This window comes from Macrobrachium nipponense, chromosome 22, assembly GCF_015104395.2.
Source record: "Macrobrachium nipponense isolate FS-2020 chromosome 22, ASM1510439v2, whole genome shotgun sequence".
NCBI classification, from domain to species: domain Eukaryota; kingdom Metazoa; phylum Arthropoda; class Malacostraca; order Decapoda; family Palaemonidae; genus Macrobrachium; species Macrobrachium nipponense.
This window is the reverse complement of record NC_087213.1, coordinates 41,310,893-41,333,392: the sequence shown is the minus strand read 5'-3', so window position 1 is coordinate 41,333,392 and position 22,500 is coordinate 41,310,893. Positions and strand designations below refer to the sequence as shown.

Below are 22,500 nucleotides of genomic sequence, written 5' to 3'. Positions count from 1 at the left end.
TACAGAAATGAGTAACTTATCCGAGGTCAGTAAAATTTTGCCCGTCATATGAAATATCAATCATATAATGAATTGTAATTGATTGGAATTGAAACCCTCATGATTTGAATTGAATTGGAATTAAACATTTATCTTTTAATAATAATTTGGAATCGAACCGGATTTGATGAACTCACAATTTTTTAATTGGAATTGATTTGAATTGATAAAAATGAATTGACCCAACCCTGGACATTGATGATGTGGAACTTCGGCTCTTCTGGAGACCATGTTATGGAGACCTCAAGAGACCCTAAGGAGGGCACCACAACCCAGATCAGAAGCGTCTGAGTAAAATTCCAAATCGAGGCTGGGAGGAAGAGGGGATCTCCCTTGTGAATACCCTTTTTCTGGCAGCCACCATTTGAGAACGGATTTTATCTCCTGTGTGATAGGAAAGACTGTGGAGTTCGGTTGAGTCTTCCTGTCCCAGTTGGCTTTGAGGGAGAACTGAAAATTTCTCAGGTGTAACCTGCCCAATGGAACAAAGATCTCGACTGAAGATAAGAGTTCCTAGAAAACTCATCTACTGTAGAGTTGACCACGATGAGAGAGAGAGAGAGAGAGAGAGAGAGAGAAGAGAGAGAGAGAGAGAGAGAGAGAGAGAGAGAGAGAGAGAATCATCCCCAAATTAAGAATCTCCTAAGATGGAACCAACTAGGACTTCTGGAGATTTAGAAGAATTGCCAATTCTTGGGAGAGATGAAGCGTTGTCTGAAGGTCCTTTGTACACTGTTCCTTCGACGGTGAACGAAGAGGCCAGTCCTTTAAATAAAGGGTGATGTTGATGCCTATCAGGTGAAGCCATTTAGCAAGAGGAGAGAGGACTCAAGAGAATACTTGAGGTGCCATGGAAAGACCGAAGCAGAGAGACCAAAACTAGAAGACCTTCCCTTAGAAGATGAACTTGAGGTACTTCCTGGATGTTGGAGGAATTGGGATGTTTATATAAGCATCCTGCATATTTAGTGATCATCCAATCGTCCGGGTGAATGGATGACATGACTAACGGAATTGTTTCCATCCTGAACTTGGTCTTTTCAATGAAACCATTGAGAGCGATTACATCCAGCACCAGTCTCCAGCCCCCTGATGTTTTAGGAACTACCAACAAACTACAGTGGTACCTCGACATACAAAATTAATCCGATCCGAGGCGGCCTTCGTAACCTGAGCTTTTCGTATCTTGAACCGCATTTTACATGTAAATTGCCTAATTCATTCCAAGCCCTACAAAAACACCCCAGTAAATTTTATAATAAAGCAAAATTGACCAATAAACAATGAACTACATCAATTTGGACCATTCAATACCTAACTTAATATGTACACCAATAGTACTACAATATGTACTGCATAAAGTAACCGTGTATTAGTGTAAATGGTATATAAGAAATACTGTACATACATACGTACGTATGTAGTAAAATGTGGAACCTTACCTTTCGAGTGAGGCTATCTCCGAAAGTGGCGACAGAGGAGGAGGACAAACGGCAGAAAACTTGTTAGTACGTACACTTAACTTCACGAAACACATTAAAAAATGTCAGGAAACATAGACTAAACTTTACGAAATACATTAACAAAACCGTAACACTTAACTTTAAAAAAAACTTTAAATTATTATTATTTTTTTATTTTATTTTTACATTTTCTTTTTTACTTTTTATACTTTACGTTTTTTAGTTTTCTTTTTTTTTTTTTTTTTTTAAATTTCAATTTCTTCACCACTTTCAACTTTCTGCTTTTTCATAGTATCAATTGGATCTTCCTTTTTGCTTACTCCTACTAAAGGCCACATTAAAAAATACTACTCTTTAAAAAATAACTATCCAAGGAAGATTGCTTCTGCCTACTTTTCACAATGTTCCTGAAAGGACTCGGGCAAACGTCATCAAACTGCGCAAGCATACGACCTGTGTAAGCATTTTCAGGGTGTCTCTTTTCTACAAATGATTGCACCTTAAGAAAAGCAGCTAGAACATCCTTAATTTCTGACGTTGTCATAGGGTCGTCGTCCTCCTCCTCGCCGCTGCTAGAGAACTCTTCTTGAACGATGTTATATTGCATGGCCTCCTACTCCTTCAGGTCATTCGTCGTATGCTCCTCTTGGTGCTCCTCGAGAAGGTCATTGATGTCGTCCTCGTCAACGACCAGCCCCATGGACTTGCCGGGTGCAACGATCTTGTCAAGATCTGGTTGCGAAACAGTTTCAAGATCGTCAACTGTTTCTGAATCAAATCCCTCGAAGTCTCAGGCAGATACGGCATCAGGCCAGAGTTTCCTCCACGAAGAATTCAAGGTTCGCCTCGATAAGTCGGATGCATATGACGATACCTAAATGCTCCTTCAAAAATTCACGCAAGGTGAGGTTTGTGGTATCGGTGATGTCAAAACATCTCTTGAAAAGATGTTTCATATACAGCTCCTTGAAGTTCGATATCACTTGCTGGTCCATAGGCTGGAGGAGAGGGGTGGTGTTAGGCGGAAGATAAAGAACCTTGATAAAAGAATACATACTCCGCTAGGATATCTTCCTCGAGGCCAGGAGGGTGAGCAGGGGCATTGTCCAAAAATAGCAGACATTTCAGAGGGGGGCACTTCTCTTCCAAGAATTTCTTCACTGTCAGGCCGAAACACAGATTTACCCACTCCGTGAACAAAAGTCTCATTACCCAGTCTTTCACATTAGCCCTCCACATCACTGGAAGCTTCTCCTTAACACTTTGTGGGCCTTGAAGGCTCGAGGAGTCTCGGAATGATACACAAGTAGAGGCTTCACCTTGCAATCCCCACTGGCGTTGGAACAAAGTGCGAGCATAAGCCTGTCTTTCATAGGCTTATGCCCGGGTAGCTTCTTCTCTTCCTCCGTGATGTACGTCTGAGGCATTTTTTTTTTTCCTTTTTTTTTCCAAAAAAAGGCCAGTCTCATCACAGTTGAAGAATTGCTGAGAACTGTAGCCTTCGTTGACAGTCATCTCGTCAAACATCTTAATAAAGGCTTCGGCCGCTTTCTATCCAAGCTGGCCGCCTCCCCATGCCGCACCACCAAATAGATGCCAGTCCCGTTTACAGAATTTTTCGAACCACCCATGTGAAGCCTTGAAGTCTGCGGTTGGCGTCGATGTCCCTTCTCCTCCCTCATCTTCGGCCTGGGCAATCAAATCGACGAAAACAGTGCTGGCCTTGTGGCAGATTGCAGTCTCCCGTTATCGTATCGCTAGCGATTTCTTTGTCTTTTATCCAGACAAGAAGCAGCCTCTCCATCTCGTCGTGCATGTGGCTCCTCTTGCTAGACAAAATAGTCACGCCCTTGGAAGGTGTAGCTGCTTTGATGGCTTCCTTCTGCTTAAGGATGGTGCCTATTGTCGATGGATTTCGGCCGTATTGCTTAGCGATCACACTGAACCGCATGCCAGCTTCATATTTTTTAATGATCTCCATCTTCGTCTCCATAGAAAGCATCCTCTTCTTTCCGTGAACTTCAGCAACTTTCTTGGGACCCATAACCACGTATATACTGTACGTAATTAGTTATGTAGTATACGTATGTACTAAAGTTCTCACACAACATGATAAAGTAGTGCTACAACGAAATCGCTAACGAATTTACGTTAATAAACGAAATCATAGAACGAACGAATTTCGTGTGCGTACACAAACGATGCTGCTTCGGAGTGACCGAAGAACGCTGCTACGTAGATGCACGATGGGAGAGATGCTGACCAATAGGAGAGCAGGATCTTATGGCAGTGACTAGCATCAGGAACCAATGGGAGAGCGAGAGAATGGTGGTGAGTCTACTCAGTTGGCGGCGCGCGAGTTTTAAAAAATTGTTATCGGTGGTCCAGGCAAATCTCGGGACTTTACAGCAACAACCTTTCGTAACCTGAACTATTTTCGTATGTAGAACCCAAAAAATCTTCGTATTCGCTTTCGCAACTTGAATTTTTCATAAGTTGAGACTTTCATATGCTGAGGTACCACTGTATTGTAAAATCCTTGGGAATGGACCTCTACTAATTTTCTATGGCCTTCTTCAGAAGGAGGGAGGATACTTCCTTTGAAAGGGCCTTATGTCTTTCTGTAGTCTCCTCTCCCATCGCATTGATGGTGTACTCAAGAGCACACCATCAATGTGATGAAGAGGAGACTACAGAAGGGGTCTCCGAAATTGGGATGCAGTACCCTGACGATCCATGGCTCTGCTTCCCAGAGAGCCCCCTTCTCCCAGAACTCGAGAAGCCTGGCTCCTAATAGGGCACGAAGAACTTCTGGCTCGCTTCTTCAACTCGGACTTGGAGGTGGAGTGCTTCTTAATGGACTTCAAATGGAAGCACACGTTGGAGCGAGGTCTACAACAAGACTGAGATCTCTTTGGACTAAAGGGGTGCTGTTGGAGCAGAGACGAACTTCGGACGAAAGGGAGCCAACGAAGAAGGCTTGGATCGTGAAAACTGAGTCTGGAGGTCCTAAGTAGACTACTTCTGCAGGTCTGCAGCATCTGCTCTACCATGGCCTGCTGGAAGAAATGGAAGGGGTCCCAGAGGTGTGAAAAGCAAAGCTGCCTTCTGCAAGGACGTAACTTCCCTTGAAGCAAATGAACACCAAAGGTCCTTCTTCTTCAGAAGTCAAACGATCACTAAAGGTCCCTCTTCTTCATAAGTCTGAAGGTGAAGAGTGACGCAAGCTCTGCAGACCCATCTTAGACAGTTTGACCTATACATGAATGCACGACCAGAGGGTCTGCTGAAGCGGAGTCAACTATCCCTGTGGCGTTCTTGATCTTTGCAAGAATACCCACTGTCTAGTCGAGGAAACTGAACACGTCAAACACCTTGAAGAGGCTCTTAACGAGGCATTCCAACTCCGCTGAGAAGAAAACTTTGGCTAAGGTGAAGGCTGAACGACATGGAGTCAATGAGACTAAGGAAGCCCCATTGGGAGGAGGCAGAGACTCCCAGAGAGGAGCTTTCTCCGGTGTGGCTCTCAGTGAAGAGGGAACATGGTATGGAGGAGTTATGGAATTCCATTTGACAACGTCTGAGAGAGAGAGAGAGAGAGAGAGAGAGAGAGAGAGAGAGAGAGAGAGAGAGAGAGAATTGCTGTATGGATAGTTAACGATTGGATTGGCTGTTGGTGAGTTCTGGGTTGTCTGCTGGTGCTGTTGATTGTTAGAGTTCTGTGTTTTGAGTTTTTTTTGGTCAGTCTTGGGAGCAGTTGGTTGAAGGCCTTGATAGTCAGCTGAGTTGTGTGTGTTTGTTTGTTGTTAAGTTAGTATTGTTTGCTTAGAGTTGCTGTGCTGTGCTGTGCTGTTGTCTTTGTTGTCACTGTGATTTCTTGATGTTGTTAGTGGGTGTGTGTGTGTGTTGCCTTTTTTTTTGTGTTGGTGGTTGGTTGTGCAGTGGTCTTTTTTTGTGTTTTATTGTGTTGCTGAGTTTTTGTTATGTGTGAGGTTGTGGTTGTGTTCCTTGGTTGTTTGCTGTGTTGATGAGTTATGGTTGTGTGCCTTGGTTGTTGTGTTGTTGTTGGGTTGTAGTCCTTGGTTGTTGTGTTATTGGGTTGTGGTTCTTGGTTGCTGTTGTTGGTATCTCTGTGACCTCGACCGGCAGACAGCACAGCAGGGCCCGGAGTATCTGGAGTGGTTGGTAAGTACATGTGTGTGTGTGTGTGTGTGCGTAGGTCAATTGTCCTGCGTATATTTTGTTGCGTAAAGAGGAAAGTGTGACAGAGGGTGAGTTTAGCAGCTGGATTGATTAGGTGTGTGGGTGTGGGGGGGGGAGGGGGGGGGTTTGCCATGTGTTGTTTTAAGCTTGTGATCCCACCACAAAGGGAAGGCAACCTTCGCTCATCCTCCATGGGTTCTCTTGATAAGATGCGGGGGAGGATGAGCGAAGGTTGCCTTCCCTTGTTCCCTCTTCACTGAGAGCCACTCTTTGACTACTTTCGTAGCTTTCCTGGACTAGGTGGAAAAAACAATCTTGGGAAGGAGAGCAGGTTCGAGTTGATGCTTCAACATCAGGAACGGGGAGGCAGGAGACATGGGAGAAGGATGGGTGCAGAACCACAGATAGCGCTCCAGGAGAAAACAAAGTACGTAAAGCCTTGTACGCCGACAGCCGAAGAGGAAACCGGAGAAAGGGTTGTCATCTTAGAGGAATCTCCTGCCAGAAGAGATTTCTTGACATAAATCAGGATCTCTGTGAGCTGGTTCTTCCACAGTGTGAGGGAGGGGTCATCTGATTCAGAAACTAGGGTCTGCTGTTGCTGATGGGTACTTGTCCTGAAGCAGAAGGGGCCGTGAGTTGCAGATCCAATGCAGGTCCTGTTGTCGGTTGAAAAGGTGCAGTAGCAGGCATCATGAGAGAGGGAGCAGTCGACAAGGGAGCGGGAGCAGGCATCACAGGAGTGAGAGCAGTCAAAGCGGAACCAAGAACTGGTAGTGGAGGAGCCAGTGGTGGGTGCACAGTTGTGGGAGATGGGAGAGTGCCTGTGAATGGGCTCTCGGGAGCAGGAGCCTTGTGTCGAGCTAGATGCTCAGGTGACAAGTGCCTAGCACGGAGCTTTTGAGGTTTGAAGTCCTTGGGAGATGCCAGCACAGGTGTGTCCCATGGATGAGAAGCCAACTGTACTGGAGCAAGTGCTGAGGTATCAACCCAATAACTACATGAAGGAAGGGCAAGGTCATAGGAGTCCTTATGCCGCTTGATTGGCACCAGGGACTCGGAAGCCAAATCACGCATTTCCCTTTTCAATGGCCTAGAAGTGTTCCTGTAACATCTACAATGGCTGTGATCGCACACTGAGTCGCAACTAGATGATAAATGCCACACATCCAAGGAAATGCCTTTACAACAGCAGTTGGTCACATCCTGGGATTTCACAAAGACTGAAAGAGGGAACAGCAGCCCATGGGCAAACCCCATCAGCCTCCCTTGGACCTCTGGTATGTCTTCTCCCTGGTGCAGGGGAGAGGGGCAGTGACCTTTGTCTAGGAGAACCAATGGGACAGGCAACCATCTCCTCCGCTGACACTTCACTTGGGCCTTTTTCTCTACACTTTCTATATTTTGTCCTTGAGGACTCTCAGAGATGCCCTCAACTCCAAAACAGAACTTATTACTAGGCGAACTTCTTGTCGTCTTAAAGAGTATTAATCCTAGACTTTAGACTGGCAATGGCATCGGGTTCAGAAGCATGGGAGCTGTGCACTGGGGTAGGAGAAGGGAGAGAAGGAGGGCTGAGGAGAGGCAAAAGATTGTAATCAGGAGTAGGAGGAAGAGCCATACCGGATTCTGCCTTAGACCTAGGGGAAGAGTCCCTTCTGAAGAGTCCCTACTAACAGAAGCCCTAATTTCTGACCAGGCACCCACCTTCTTGATCTGTTCTTTTCTAATCTATTTAGGTGAATTCCAGAAACTTCCACCTATTTCCATCCCACTCCTTATACACTCAATACAGGTAAGACCTCTCGTACATACCTGTTCTCTACAATTGCAGCACATAGTGTGTGCATCATAATGTGACGTAATCAAAGCAAACAACAAAGCTCCCTAGTTACGTTAATCATACCAACTCTCAAAGACCTTCAGCCACACTTTCCCCTCTACGTTACTTTATGTGACAGGACAACTGGTTCACCGACAGATATATACAGAAATTTCACACTCATATTCCCCATCAATGACTGACTTCAGGGCAAGAAACTTTGCTGCCCGCTGGATAAGGTTGTCGAGATACAACAACTGCTGTACATCACAACACAAAACAAACAACAAATACCTCAACCATCTAACCAAAAATACAACCACAAATCACTGCACAAACAAACACCACAACAACACAACATCAATACACAACACACACTCGCTATCTCTCTCTCTCTCAATAGGGAAATTAAAAATAAGATAAGAGATAGAAGCAAGCAGACATAAAGAACTCTGTAGATTGGTGGAACAAAGAGAATTCTTTGAGCATGTTAATAGTAGGAAACCAATAAAAAATGGCATAGGTCCCCTGAGGGATATTAGAGGTAACCTGGTGACCTCAGACTTGGAAAAAGCAGTTATTGAATAAGTTTTTTACTAGAGTATTCACAACTGAAGACACTACCTCAATACTGGAACATGCTATTATATATGAAGGGGCAGATCCACTGGACAGAATGATATTTTGCAGAAGAGGACATTAAAAACAATATAGACAAACTCAATAAGTTCAAATCTCCTGGCCCAGATGGGATTCATCCAAGAGAAATTTAAGAGCTAAAAGAGGAGATAGTTCCTCGCCTTTATAAAGTCTACAGGAAAAGTGCTGAACAAAGAAAGGCACCAAAAGGATGAAAACTAAGAAATGTCCCCCCCACCCCCCCAACCCCCCCAGTTTACAAAAAAGATCCAAGAGAAGAGCTGGGAAATTATAGACCAATCTGCCTAACGTCGGTTGTTTCCAAAATAAAATTTTGAGTCCATAATTGCAGATCAAATTGTGGATCACATAGATAGAAACAACTTATTGTTAAACAGTCAACATGGTTTCAGACAAAACAGATCCTGCCTATCAAACCTCTTGGAGTTTTTTTCATAACATGCTAGGTATCTACGACAGTAGTAGAGCAATAGATATACTCAGATTTCCAAAAGGCCTTTGACGAAGTCCCACACACGAAACTGATGACAAAAGTTAGAGCTTTAGGAATTGTAGGAGCAACAGCATACTGGGTCAAAGACTGGCCAACTTATAGAAAACAGAGTCGTAATAAATGGTGAAGAATCAAAATGGGCAGATGTAACAAGTGGAGTTCCCCAGGGTTCTGTCCTTGGCCCTCTCTTGTTTTGGATTTATATTAATGACACTGATGTAGGCTTAACTAGCAGGATAGCCAAATTTGTAGATGACACCAAACTAGGTGTAAATGCTGCAGACCCAGATGTAGTGGAAAGTTTAAGAAATTATCTAATGAAAATAGGAGAGTGGTAAAAAAGTGGCAAATGCCTTTTAATGTAGATAAGTGTAAAGTGTTACAAATAGGAACAAACAACCCTCATGCCAGCTACATACTGCTTGGGAATGACATATATAGTGTAGAACAAGAAATGGACATTGGAACTAGTGGTATACATAAAGAGGCAGTTCAAATACAGAAACAAGGAAACTGTGCTGCAGCTCTACACATCAATAGTTAGACCCCATCTTGAATATGCAGTACAGTTTTGGTCACCAACACTAAGAAAAGACATAAATAGATTAGAAGGAGTACAAGCAAGAGCCACAAAGTTAATTCCATCCATCAGGCACATAGGTTACCGAAGACGACTAGAGAGCCTGAATATGTATGGCTTAGAAACATAATGATTGCGAGGACAACTCATAGAAACATTCAAAATACTGAAAGGCATAACAAAAGTAGACAGTAACCTATTTACATTAAACGAAAACCAGACAAGAAATAATGGATGGAAACTAGAACTGAAGAGATAAAACACATCTAATTGTGCGAATTTCTTTACATACAAGATATGTGAGACATGGAATAAACTGCCACCAAAAGTTGTAAACAGCAACAGTGTGGAAGAGTTTAAAAGAAAGCTAGACAAAATCATTGGGACACTGTGAATGTATAGTAAAAGTAAAATCTGCTCCTACAGATAAGTGAGCACACGATGTCTCCTCGGATGGACTAACAAGTCTTTGAGACATCCTAATCCTTGTAACTCTCTCTCTCATTGTGCCATTTTGCTTGGTGAGACGTACCTGTGCACAATCCGAATAATCAAACAATATCATGTGTTTACCATACACTAGAAAACGAATTATAGCTAGAAGTGTTCGCAAACTGTCGGTGTTACGATTAGTGTCAGAATAGTAGGATAAAGCATCTACTAAGTTAGTTTTTTGAGTGAATTATTGAAAATTCAAACAGGATGGCAGCGAGCAGCAACAGCGGAAAGCAATGGAGGAATCTTGTTTGCCTTGCAGACATGCAATATGATGACTTAGCAGGAAGGGAACTGGCATTTCTTATCTATGAGATCAATAACAACCCTAACCAAAAAGATACAAAAATATTCATAAACATATTGGAAGGATATGATCCTTCAAACTGGAACAATTCAGCAGAAAATATTAAGAAAATAATTGAAGGAGTACCAAATAAAATTCAAGTGGTCAAGAGACAAAGAAAATTTACATCAATCAACACATTCCAACAAAGAAAATGAATAAGGTGAACATTGTGAATATACTAATTGATGCAATAGGAAAACAAATGCCTAAGGCATGTAAACTGTGTAAGATGTGGTATACATTGTAAATCCACAAAACCTGATCACGAAATGCTATGAATGCCACATACCCACGCATCCTCAATGTGCAAAAGTCCAGCAAAATACAAGAGTATTTTGCTCAACATGTCTATCATGGATAGATGTTATTAAATCAAGACTTAATGTGCAAACAGTAGAAGATGAAGATGATGAGGAAGAGGAAGAAGAGGAAAATGGAAAAAAAGAAAATAAAACTGAAGTGATAGAAAAAAATGATAGAAAACAAAGAACAGGACAAGAGTATGGATGCAGATACTCATAGATACTTCATATGAGGCAATATGGCAGCATACATACGACGAAATAAATTACAACTCGAAAATAATATCCTGATAAGGCTTTACCCAGATCTTCATACTGATGGGAAAAAGCAAGAAAAAAAAAAAGAAAGACAGTCTGCACCCTTTTGAAATTGCCAATTTAGTGAAAGATGTTACTACAAACATCCCACGGTATGTCACAATTATGAGATTTATGGCTAATGTGCATACCTAGACAGCTATAAGGATAAATGCAGCAATCTACAAGCAAAAATATGCAAAAACTTAAAAGAAGGAAAAGGATGTAAGTTAAAAAAATGTAAATATATGCACCCTGTAGCCATGAATCAAAATAAATTAAATAATAAAATCCAAAATAAAAAAGAAATAAAGAACATTAGGTGAAGGAAAAAAACAAGACATCAATGCGTTATGGAATGTCAGCATTGAGAATGCAAGCATCAGCTCTCAGATACAGTGCAAGGTACAAGCACTGTATATACGATGCCAGGGGATGGTGCAGATACAGAGATAAATGCAGATTCATAAACAAAATGAACAAATATGAAGGCGGAAGATCAAATATATTGGAAAAATTAGATTTTTTAATGTCAGAATTTCTGAAATGAAGAAAAGAACAACATACCAGAACAGGAAAGAGACATGGGAAAATCCTTATTATTACCCATATTAAATGATGGGGATAACACGCAAACCATCATAGTGATGAATGCACAGGGATTAGTTACAAGTAATTCAAAGAGAAAAATTATATTGTTATTATACAATAAAGTTTTATACATACTTACCTGGCAGATATATACTTAGCTATTTGACTCCGTCGTCCGACAGAAATTCGAATTTCGCGCGCACGCTACCTGTAGGTCAGGTGATCAACTTACCTGCCGCTGGGTGGCAGGACTAGGAACCATTACATGTTCTATCATATTTTTTCTATACCGCCTGTCTCCTGAGGGGAGGTAGGGTGGGTATGTATATGTATCTGCCAGGTAAGTATGTATAAAACTTTATTGTATAATAACAATATCATTTTTATACATTTAACTTACCTGTCAGATATATACTTAGCTGATTCACACCATTGGAGGTGGGACAGAGACAGCTAAATACAGAATCAAACAGGAATCACAACTATCGTTGTAGGTAATAAATAAATAAAACCTTGGTTCCTACCTGTTTAGACTGAAGACTTCATGAATACAATCCAGGAGTCTAGTCAGTCTCAAGAGCCTCAGCGAGATATTGATCTATGGCTAAGAGTTCTTGTGGTTCTGCCAAAGGGGTCTTACCCGCTTACTTGGTAGATCCTGGAAGGACTACGTCAATGGGTGCTTATCCACTTACTTGACAAGACCTATACAAGGAGCACAACATCGATCCCGATCACCTCAACCTATCCATGTTAGTTCTAAGATTGCAAGAAGTTATCCCCTAACCTCTTGCAAACAACCACAAACTCGAATCCCAAACATTCGTACAGTAAAGTACAAAAAGAAAAAAAAAAAAAAAAAAAAAAAAAAAAAAAAAAAGTTTGTACAATCTAGCCAGTAAGACGTCCCTTGATTCCCCCACTGATCCAAACTAGGACGTCCGTGCGCCAGCGAGCATACTAATCAGCAGAAAAAACAACCAACTGTCTCACAAGGTAGATCTATGTACTATCAAAAATGAGAACAAATACAAAATTTTTCTAAGGATCGTTATGTGCTCCAGCCCCAGCACTGTATCGGCTGATACAAAAGGACCCAGAGAGAAAACACTTTTCATATGTTACTTTAACGTCCTTGAGATAGTGCGATTGCGACAACTGAATTACCTCCAGTAAGTTGCATCCACAATGTCTTTTTAAAGACATGTTCTTCGAAATGCTAATGAAGTGGCTACCGCTCTAAACCTCATGAGCCTTCACTCGGAGAGTCCTGAAAGAGTCTTCAGTGCAGTCATTATGAGCATCCGTAATAATGTTCCTCACAAAAAATGCTAATGCATTTTTTTGACATGGGTCTACTAGGATCCCGAACTGCGCACCACAGGCTTTGTTTACATCCGTTAGTTCATTCTTCTTCTTTAAATAGAACTTCAAAGCTCTAACCGGACATAAAGATCTTTCTAATTCCTCTCCTACTAGATTTGAAAGTCCTTTAACTTCAAAACTCTTTGGCCAGGGTTTTGAAGGGTTCTCGTTCTTGGCCAGAAACAGAGTCTGGAAAGAACAAATTGACCGCATCACTCTTAAATCCTACTCGAGAATCTAGAGCGTGTATTTCACTAATTCTCTTCGCAGTCGCTAACGACAACAAGAAAATACATTTCTCGTTAGATCTCTAAACGACGCGTTGAGAGGAGGTTCAAATCTACTAGATGATAGAAATCTCAAATACATCTAGGTTCCAGTTAGGAGTGCGAGGAGAGGAACAAAAGGTTTTAGAGGTTTCAAAAAGATCTAATAAGATCGTGGAGGTCTTTATCTTCTGCAATTTTCAAACCTCTGTTTCGAAATACGGCCGAAAGCATACTTCGATAACCTTTAATGGTGAGAAACTGATAATTTTGATTCTTCCCTAAGGAAAATCAAGAAATCAGCAATGTTGGTCACAGAGGACCGCGAAGAGCGACAGTTTATTCTTCTTACACCATCTTCCTAAAAACATCCCATTTGATTGGTAGACCCGAATAGTGAAGATCTCCGGGCTCTAGCAATTGCTTTTGAAGCTTTGCTTGAAAAGCCTCTCGCTCTGACAAGTCTTTCGATAGTCGAAAGGCAGTCAGAGCGAGAGCGGGAGGTTTTGATGGTACCTCTCGAAATGGGGTTGTTTGAGAAGATCTCTCCTGTGTGGATGAGATCTTGGGAAGTCCACTGTCCATTCCTGTACCTCTGTGAACCAGTCTTGAGACGGCCAAAAGGGAGTGATGAGTGTTAGTCTTGTCCCTCTTGATGCCGCAAATTTTCTTAACACCACTTCTAACATTTTGAAGGGGGGAAAGGCGTAGGCATCTAGGCCCTGACCAGTCCAGCAGCATGGCGTCCACCTGCTATCGCTCTCGGGTCTTCCACTAAGGAGCAAAAGTTCTCTATCCTTCTGGATAGGTAGGTGGCGAATAGGTCTATGTTTGGAAACTGCCCCAATCAGGGGACCCACAAAGAGCGTTGAAAAAAACAACCCAACCCCACACCTGAATGTGAAGGGTCCATTCTGTGGGGAGAACTTGGTTTAACCTGCTTAGCCTGTCTGCTCTGATGTTCTTCTCTCCTTTCACGAATCTTGTGAGAAGAGTCACTTCTTTTGGTTCTTTTGCCCAATACACAGCTCTTTTGTTATATGGAACAGAGAAAGAGAGTGAGTTCCCCCTTGTTTCTTGATATAGGCCAACGCTGTGGTGTTGTCCGAGTTGACCTGTACCACTTGACCTAACACCTCTGTCTCGAAGGCTTTTAGAACTAGAAGAACGACATAAAGTTCTTTGGAGTTTATATGCCAGCAGTCTAGCTGATCCTTCCTCCATTGGCCTGATACTTCTTTTGTCCCTTCAGAGTCGCTCCCAATCTCTGAAGCGTCTGAGAACAAGATTAGGTTTGGGTTCCGAACCTCTAGAGACAAGCCCTCGTTCTTTTCTAAGGGAAAAACCCACCACTTCAGATGATTCTTTACTTCCAGAGGAATACTGAAAGTGTCTGAAAGCTGCCCATTCTTCCAACTCCAAATTCTTCTTAGGAAGAATTGAAGAGGGCGTAGGTGGAGTCTTCCTAGCGAAATGAACTGTTCTAGTGAGGAAAGGGTTCCAGAAGACTTAACCACTCCCTCACGAACTCCGTTTCTTGTTCTAGGAAGCTCGAGATTTTCTGTAATCCCGAGCAATCCTTTCCTGGGACGGAAAACGTGGGGGGAAAAGCCCAACCCCGAAAACCCCGAGAATCCATCCGAATCCCCAATTAGACTAAGTTCTGACTGGGAATCATCTGAGATTTCTCGAGGTTCACGAGTAATCCTAACGTCTTTGCTAGGTTCAAAGTAGACTGTAGGTACTCCAAAACCACCGTTTGTCCCTCGGACTTGGCCCGGATTAGCCAAGCGTCGAGATACATTGAGATGTTTATCCCTTCTAAATGAAGCCATTTGGCCACGTTCCGCACTCAGATACGTGAATACCTGAGGGGCGGTCGATAGGCCGAAGCACAAGGCCCTGAATTGGAAGATTTTTCCTTGTACAAATATCTTAGATATTTTCTTGACGATGGGTGAATCGGAACATGAAAGTAAGCATCCTGAAGGTCCAGGGATACCATCCAATCTACCTGACGTAGGGAAGACAGAACTGAAGCTGAAGTCTCCATGGAGAACTTCTTTTTCTCCACGTACCTGTTCAGGACGCTTACATCTAGGACGGGTCTCATCCCCCCGAAGCCTTGGAACCAAGAAAAGGCGGTTGTAAAACCCCGGGGCGGGGAGAATGGATCTTGCACTAGCTCTATTGCATTCTTGTCCCTCATCGACACCACCGTCTCTGAAGGAGAGTCTCGTTCAGTCCAGGGTCCTTGTAACTCGTCGACAAATCCTTCGGAGATGTTGCCAAAGGAGGTTCTGTCTACGAAGGGAATGATGTACCCCTTCTGTAGGACAGACAGAGTCCAGGGATCTGCTTCTCTTACGGACCAGGCATCCAGAAAAGTATTGAAGTCTGGCCCCTACCTGTGCTTGGAGGACATGGCTGCTATTTGCTCTTTTTAAAAGAGCGAAGGAAGACTCCTCGCTTGTCGAAGGGTCTTCTCTTCGAAGTTGATCGAGGTTGAAGGGGCTCCACGAAAGGGCACCAATGGAGTATGAGCCACCTTCTTCTGAGTCGTAACTTGCAGGTCTAATTTTCTTTGTAGATTGTACAAGAAGGTCCTGCATAGCCTTTTCGACAAGGATCTCGAAACATCCTTCACTAAAGATGAAGGAAACAGATGTTCTTTTGGACAGAGTGCAAATAATAGAGCGGACCTCTGAGAAGGAGAAACTCCTTTCGTCAGAAAGGAACTGTAAAGAGATCTTTTCTTTAACATTCCAGATCCAAAAGAGCCGCCAACTCACCAGAACCATCTTGCACAGCCTTATCCATGCAAGATAGGACACTGTGCAAAGTTTCTGGATCAAGAAAATCTGGCTCACTCGTCTTCTTAGCCAGCACCCAAGAGACCAATCCAAGAAGTTGAACACCTCTAAGACGTGAAAAATTCCCTTAAGGTGCTGATCTAATTCCCGACATACTCCAGGACGCCTTTGCTGAATTGAGAGACTGTCTTCTCACAGACTTACAAGACTCGAGAAATCGAATCTGCAGACGAGGGGAGCATCAATCCCATCGCCTCTTCTGTCTTATACCAAATGCCTCTTTTCCCCGTCAGCTTGGAGGGAGGAGAGCATAAACAGTTTCTCAAAGTTTCCTTTTTAGATAAAAGCCACAAATCTAAAGACTGGAGGGCTCTTCATTGAGATCGCCGGCTTCATCTTTAAGAAAGCCGATTGGCTTGGGCGGGGTTTTTGTGCTCGAAAAACAGAGATCTCGGCGAAGGAGGAGCTGCAGGACTAAGGGAAGAAGAATCCTCAAACTCCATCAAGAAGTAACCGAGGCTAAAACTTTATAATTGGAAAGTCCCTCGTTAGTTGAAAACTTCTTCCTCAGAAATCTCTTCAAGTTCAAGGTTAGAAGGAGACCGCTTTTCCTTGTCCTGAACGATTCTCTATCAAGAGAAGCCGCTCTAGGAGAAATGTTTCTAGTAGGTGAAGGACTACGAAACAATACCGTCCCACAACTAGTAGAGGCCTCACGTCTAGAAGAAGCCTCGCGTCTGGGAGGCGTCACGCTTCTGGCTGGCGTCTTGCGACTGCAGCGTCCTCGCGTTTACCTGGCGCCTCTCTCCTGGGAGGCGTCATGCCTCTGGTTGACGTCACGCGCCTTGGAGCGTCCTCGCGCTTGCCTCGCGCCTCTCTCCTGAGAGGCGTCACACTTCTAGTTGACGTCTCGCGCCTCGAAGCGTCTGGCGCTGCTAGCGCCTCGCTCCTAGGAGGCATCACCCGCTTTGGAGCGTCCTCGCTCTTGCCCTGGCGACTCTCTCCTGAGAGGCGTCACGCTTCTTGTTGACGTCTCGCGCCTCGTAGCGTCCTGGCACTTGCCTGGCACCTCGCTCCTGGGAGGCGTCCTGCTTCTGATTGGCGTCACGCGCCTATCTCGAAGCTCGCGTCTTCTTGGCGCCTCGAAGCACACTGGCGTCTCGCGTCTGGTTGACGTCTCGCGCTTGGAATGCTCGACGCGCCTGACTGGCGACTCGCATCTGGAAAGCGCTTCGCGCCTGGCTGACGTTTCGCGTCTAGAAAACTCGACGCTCTTGTCTGGCGTCTCGCGCCTGGAAGGCTCTACGCGTTTCGTTGGCGTCTTGCGTTTGACAGGAGAACGGATCCTGCTTGGCCCTATGCAAGGCTGATGAATCCGATTCCAAATCAGAGGATGACAAATTTCTATGGCGAGTCTGAACCCTCGATAGCCTAGACTTTTTAATAGGCAGGAAATCGTCTTTCCTTCGGGAGGGTCTTTTGACAGAACTCCCAAACAAGAGAAGTGATGGAAATCCTGCATAGTGCGAAGGATTCTTTTAGTCTCTTCATTATTGTCTACCCTCGGTTGTTTAATTACTGAATGGTCCTCCTCTTGAAAACGCTCAGGACTTGAAGTAATCCTGGGTTCATCCAAACGTCTTTTCAGGGGGCGAGAAAGATCCGCCGATCTCCCAACCTCTTTAGGTGAAGAATTCTCCGAGGAGGAGAAACACTCACGCAGAACGTTTTTTCTGTAGCGTTCTCTGGCATTCTGTGGCGATACGAAAATGCCGAAGGGACGTCTGACTGTTGGGATCCTCCACAACCTCCTTACGGCTTTCGACATTCCTTCTCCTCTGGGCTTGGGAGCTTGAAAGAGGTCTAGGCCTGGGAGCGTTGTGGAGACAATCAAACGCCCCCTCCACTGCACTGGGGACACTTAAATCACTATCCACAGCACTATAATCACACTGCTTACCTTCAATGGCCGCCATTTTGGTTTCCATTTTCCTCGAAAAGGGCGGCACTTTAAGATTCGCAATCTCAGATGCCGAATCTGTGGGTTCTAATAAAGGAGCAGGTACATTAGATGGGGCAGTAAAAGGAGAAGAGGGTATATTACTGATAACCCCGCTAGATACAGAACTAGACAAAGGTTTGGAAGAAGACCTCCTCACCCTGTCTCTTTCTAACTTCTTCAAGTATGAAGTTAGAGATTTCCATTCTTCCCCACTCAAATCCGTGCATTCATTACAAGTATTACCAAAAGAACATTCATACATCCTGCATTTCTTGCAAATAGTATGAGGATCAAGCGATGCCTTCGGCATTCCTAACTAATTTACAAACCCACATTCACACACATTCTCACCACATTTCCAGAATCAGACATCATGTTGAACAATCCAAATCAAATTCCAAAAACGGTCCACAATCGCGTATGCCAGTACAATCAATGCAAATACGTCACCGAGAAGTCCAAACGAAGATCAATTGCAATGCAAAATACGAATCCAGCCGGAGATACCCACAACGATGTTGCCAGTATGGCCAACAGAAAAAATATGATAGAACATGGGAATGGTTCCTAGTCCTGCCACCCAGCGGCAGGTAAGTAGATCACCTGACCTACAGGTAGCGTGCGCACGAAATTCGAATTTCTGTCGGACGACGGAGTCAAATAGCTAAGTATATATCTGACAGGTAAGTTAAATGTATAAAAATAAGAGTTCTCAAATGAATTAACCCAAACTGAAAAACTAGATATAATGAATATAAGTGGAACCTGGTATTCCCAAAAGACTGGTAATGATGATCACATAAAGGGGTTCCAAACTTAAAGATCAAATAGAAAAAATAGGAATCAAGTGGGAACCGCAATATATGGGAGACACATAAATCAAGGAAAAATATATGAGAAATATAGTAACTCAGAATGCGAATTAATAGCGGTAGAATTCAAATAAAAAATTAGTGAACATCGTAATACTAAAGTTTGACACAATGATAGAAAAACTGGATGATATATGTAGAAATCACAAAGACTGGACTATACTCCTATCCGGAGACTAACTTTCCTTTCTCAGATTGGAAAGAACGAATAGGAGATTACGGTTGTATTTATACATATGAAAAAAAGAGAGTAATAGTGTTGCAGAAGATAAGAGGCAATTCAAAAAGCTATTAGATATGCTACTAGAACACAACATTCAATAAATAAATCACCTGCCAACAAGAAACGATAATACTTTAGACCTAGTATTTGTGAACAAGGTGAATTATTTTAAAGAAATAACAGTGTATAATATGAGTATTATTTCAAACCATATCATCATGGAATTAACAGTTCGTTCCAAAGCAAGTGAAAACAGAGAAACGCAAGAGATTAAAAATTGGGAAGGATATGGAAAATACAATTTCTATAGTAAGAATATAAAATGGTCAGAAATAAATGAAGAATTAAACAAATATTGGGAAAAAAATATTCGTAAGTGATGATATACAGGTAAATATGGGTATATTATATAAAATATTAGAGAAAATAGTGGATAAATATATACCAAAGAAGAAAAGTAAACATCAGTCATGCTTACCAAGAGATAGAAGGATCTTGTTCTAGAAAATCAGAAAGTGGAAAAAAGGTCTTGTAAAAGAAAATGCATGGAAAGTGATGGAACTAAAAACTAAAATAGAAAATGCAGAACAAAAGATTATACAATCAAAAGAAAATGAAAAATGGAACTTGAAAGAAAAGACCCTAGTAAATATTAAACAAAACCACACAAACTATTGTACTCATATGTGAGAAAAATTAATAAAAGAATAGAAATAGGCCTCTAAGAAATGAAGGGTGATTAACAAGGAAAAAAAGGAAATTGCAAAATATTAGCAGAAAGATATGAGAGAATTTACCCCTAGAATTGATAATGAAGAATATGATACAGAAATAAGGGATGAAAATAGTGAATATTTATCAGACAAATATTAATGCCGCCGATATTGGGCAGGCTATTAATGAAATTAAAAATGGATCACCAGCTGGACCAGATGGTGTCCCTGCCATTTGGTTAAAGAATGTAGTTCATTCTATCGCAAAGCTGCTCGCAAAGCTTCTTGCAATATTATTAAGGCAAAGTGTAGATACAGTTAAGAATTATGATGAGCATAAATTAGCATATATTACCCCTACTTTCAAAAGTGGATCAAGACTAGAGGCAAGTAATTATAGGCCTGTGAGACTAACATCACATATGAAAGTGTATGAAAGGGTAATGAAGAAAAATATTACGAAACATTAAAAAAAAAAAAAATTTGTTTAATATAGGACAACATGGTTTTGTACCCGGAAAAAGTACACAAACCCAACTGTTAGTCCACTGTGAGAACATATATAAAAATATGATTAACAGAAAAGAAACAGATGTGGTTTACCTACACTTGCAAAAGCTTTTGACAAGGTAGACCATAATATATTAGCAAAGAAATTGAGAAAACTTAATATAGTGGACAAAGTAGGAAGATGGATAAACAATTTTTGTACAACAGAAAACAGATAGTTATTGCAAACGATGAGAAATAAGATGAAGCTAAGGTAATATCCGGTGTGCCACAAGGTACGGTGTTAGCTGCATTGCTGTTTGTTATTATGATTGCAGACATAGACAGTAATGTTATGGACTCAGTAGTGAGTAGTTTTGCTGATGACACAAGAATAAGTAGAGAAATTACTTGTGATGAAGATAGGAACTCGCTACAAAGAGACCTTAACAAAATATATGAATGGGCAGAGGCAAATAGGATGGTTATTTAACTCTGATAAATTTGAATCAATCAAATTATGGAGATAAAGAAGGAAAGCTATATGCATATAGGGGACCTAATGACAAGACAATCACTAATAAGGAAGCAGTTAAAGACCTTGGTGTAATGTTGAATAGGAACATGTTACGCAATGATCAAATACCAATACTACTGGCAAAATGCAAAGCAAAAATGGGAGTGTTGTTACAACACTTCAAAACAAGAAAAGTCAAACACATGATAATGCTTTATAAAACGTATGTCCGTAGTCTACTTGAATATTGCAATATATGGTACCCACACTACCAAAAGGATATTGCACAAACAGAGTGTACAAAGGTCCTTTACAGCTAGAATAGAAGTAGTTAAGGATCTTGACTACTGGGAAAGAGAACAATTTTTAAAATTATAAAATCTAGAAAGGAGAGGAGAATGCTACATAATAATACAGGCATGGAAACAGATTGAAGGAATTGCTGAAAACGTCATGGAGCTAAAAATATCAGAAAGAGCAAGCAGAGGTAGATTAATAGTGCCCAAAACTATACCAGGAAAACTAATGAAAGCAAACAAGACAATCTACCACACACCAGCATCGACAATGCAGTCTCTATTCAACGTGTTGCCAGCTCATCTGAGGAACATATCAGGAGTAAGCGTAATGTGTTTAAGAATAAGCTCAAAAAACATCTATGCTGCATCCCAAACCATCCAAGATTGGAAGATGCAAAATATACCGGAAGATGCATTAGCAATTCTCTGGTAGACATTAAAGGTGCCTCACACTGAGGCATACTGGTCTCTCTCTCTCTCTCTCTCTCTCTCTCTCTCTCTCTCTCTCTCTCTCTCAAGCTAACAGAAAAAAAAGCCAAAGAAATTAATGCAACCAAACTGAAGGCAATAGACAAAATAGTACAACTAAAGATGGTACATCACCGATTTTAGTAAGGAATAAAAAAACAGCGAACACGAATTCAGGAGCAAGACAACATGTTGTCAGTTGCACAACATGAATAAGAATGATGCCATTGGCTTCTGTCACTTATAAACTCCCATTATGGTGGGCAAGACCTGTTACCCCCGCATTGCAACAGTCACTTACGTGCCACCCGCATTGCAACAGTCCCTTACGTGCCAATTTTTTAAAATTTAGGATGCCATGCGATGCTAATAATTAGCTAAGTAATTACTTGGTAAGTTACTTTTATAAAAACTTTAATTAATGCACCTGGAAACATTCCAAAAAGTTTATGGCTTTTAAGATTGATGGGTTTATATAAAAACTAGTTTTACTTTTAAAGTTTCTTACTTTTTGTAATATATAACCCTACAGACAAAGGCAACCTTACTGAAAAAACCTTGGTCCTAATGTTTGAAACATCCTCAGTCTTTCTTAAGTTTTGGAGGCCAGAATGTTGCCGATAGGCCCAAGCATATTTGTTTTCAAACACTTGCATAATTGCTACTTACTTCAAATAAGAACAACAGCATTTATTAGCTTACCTTTGATGCTTGAGGTATCCTTGGTCTCTGTGTCTTTGGACGTGAAGGCAAACTGCTACTAACAGTAGACAAGCTTACACTTTTGTTATTAATCACACTGTTGCTACTGTTACTTATACTGCTTGCTAGGCTGCTGGAAACACCACTGTGCAAACCTGTCAAAAAGAAGAGAGAAAAAGTTTTGAAAATGCTGAACTACTGTGTGACATATACTAATCAAGTTATACTGGTATATCACAACTTAACACCAACAAATATCTCTTCACTGGAATAAAATGCTGTCCCCTTGAGGGTGACTTCATGAGTAAGCTGGAAACTTCAATCTCAAAATCTCAAAAGTAACAAAATAAATGTAGTATATACAGGTAGTCTTCAAGTTACGATAATTCATCTTAGGATGATCCGATTTTACAATGGGGTTAGCAATTAATACTGACACAACAATATTTTTATATTTTACATTTTGCTCTCAACGGG

The 22,500-nt window shown here is 41.8% G+C and overlaps 1 protein-coding gene across 6 annotated transcripts in view; it reads right to left on the bottom strand.

Moving 5' to 3' along the window:
- The window catches only part of LOC135198611 (protein lingerer-like), a 270,401-nt gene that overhangs the window by 169,520 nt on the left and 78,381 nt on the right, over positions 1-22,500 (bottom strand). For all 6 annotated transcript variants that reach the window (XM_064226351.1, XM_064226354.1, XM_064226352.1 and 3 more), the window contains exon 5: positions 22,024-22,178. In XM_064226351.1, the coding sequence (XP_064082421.1) occupies positions 22,024-22,178 (155 nt within the window). The remainder of the gene's footprint in view (positions 1-22,023; positions 22,179-22,500) is intronic.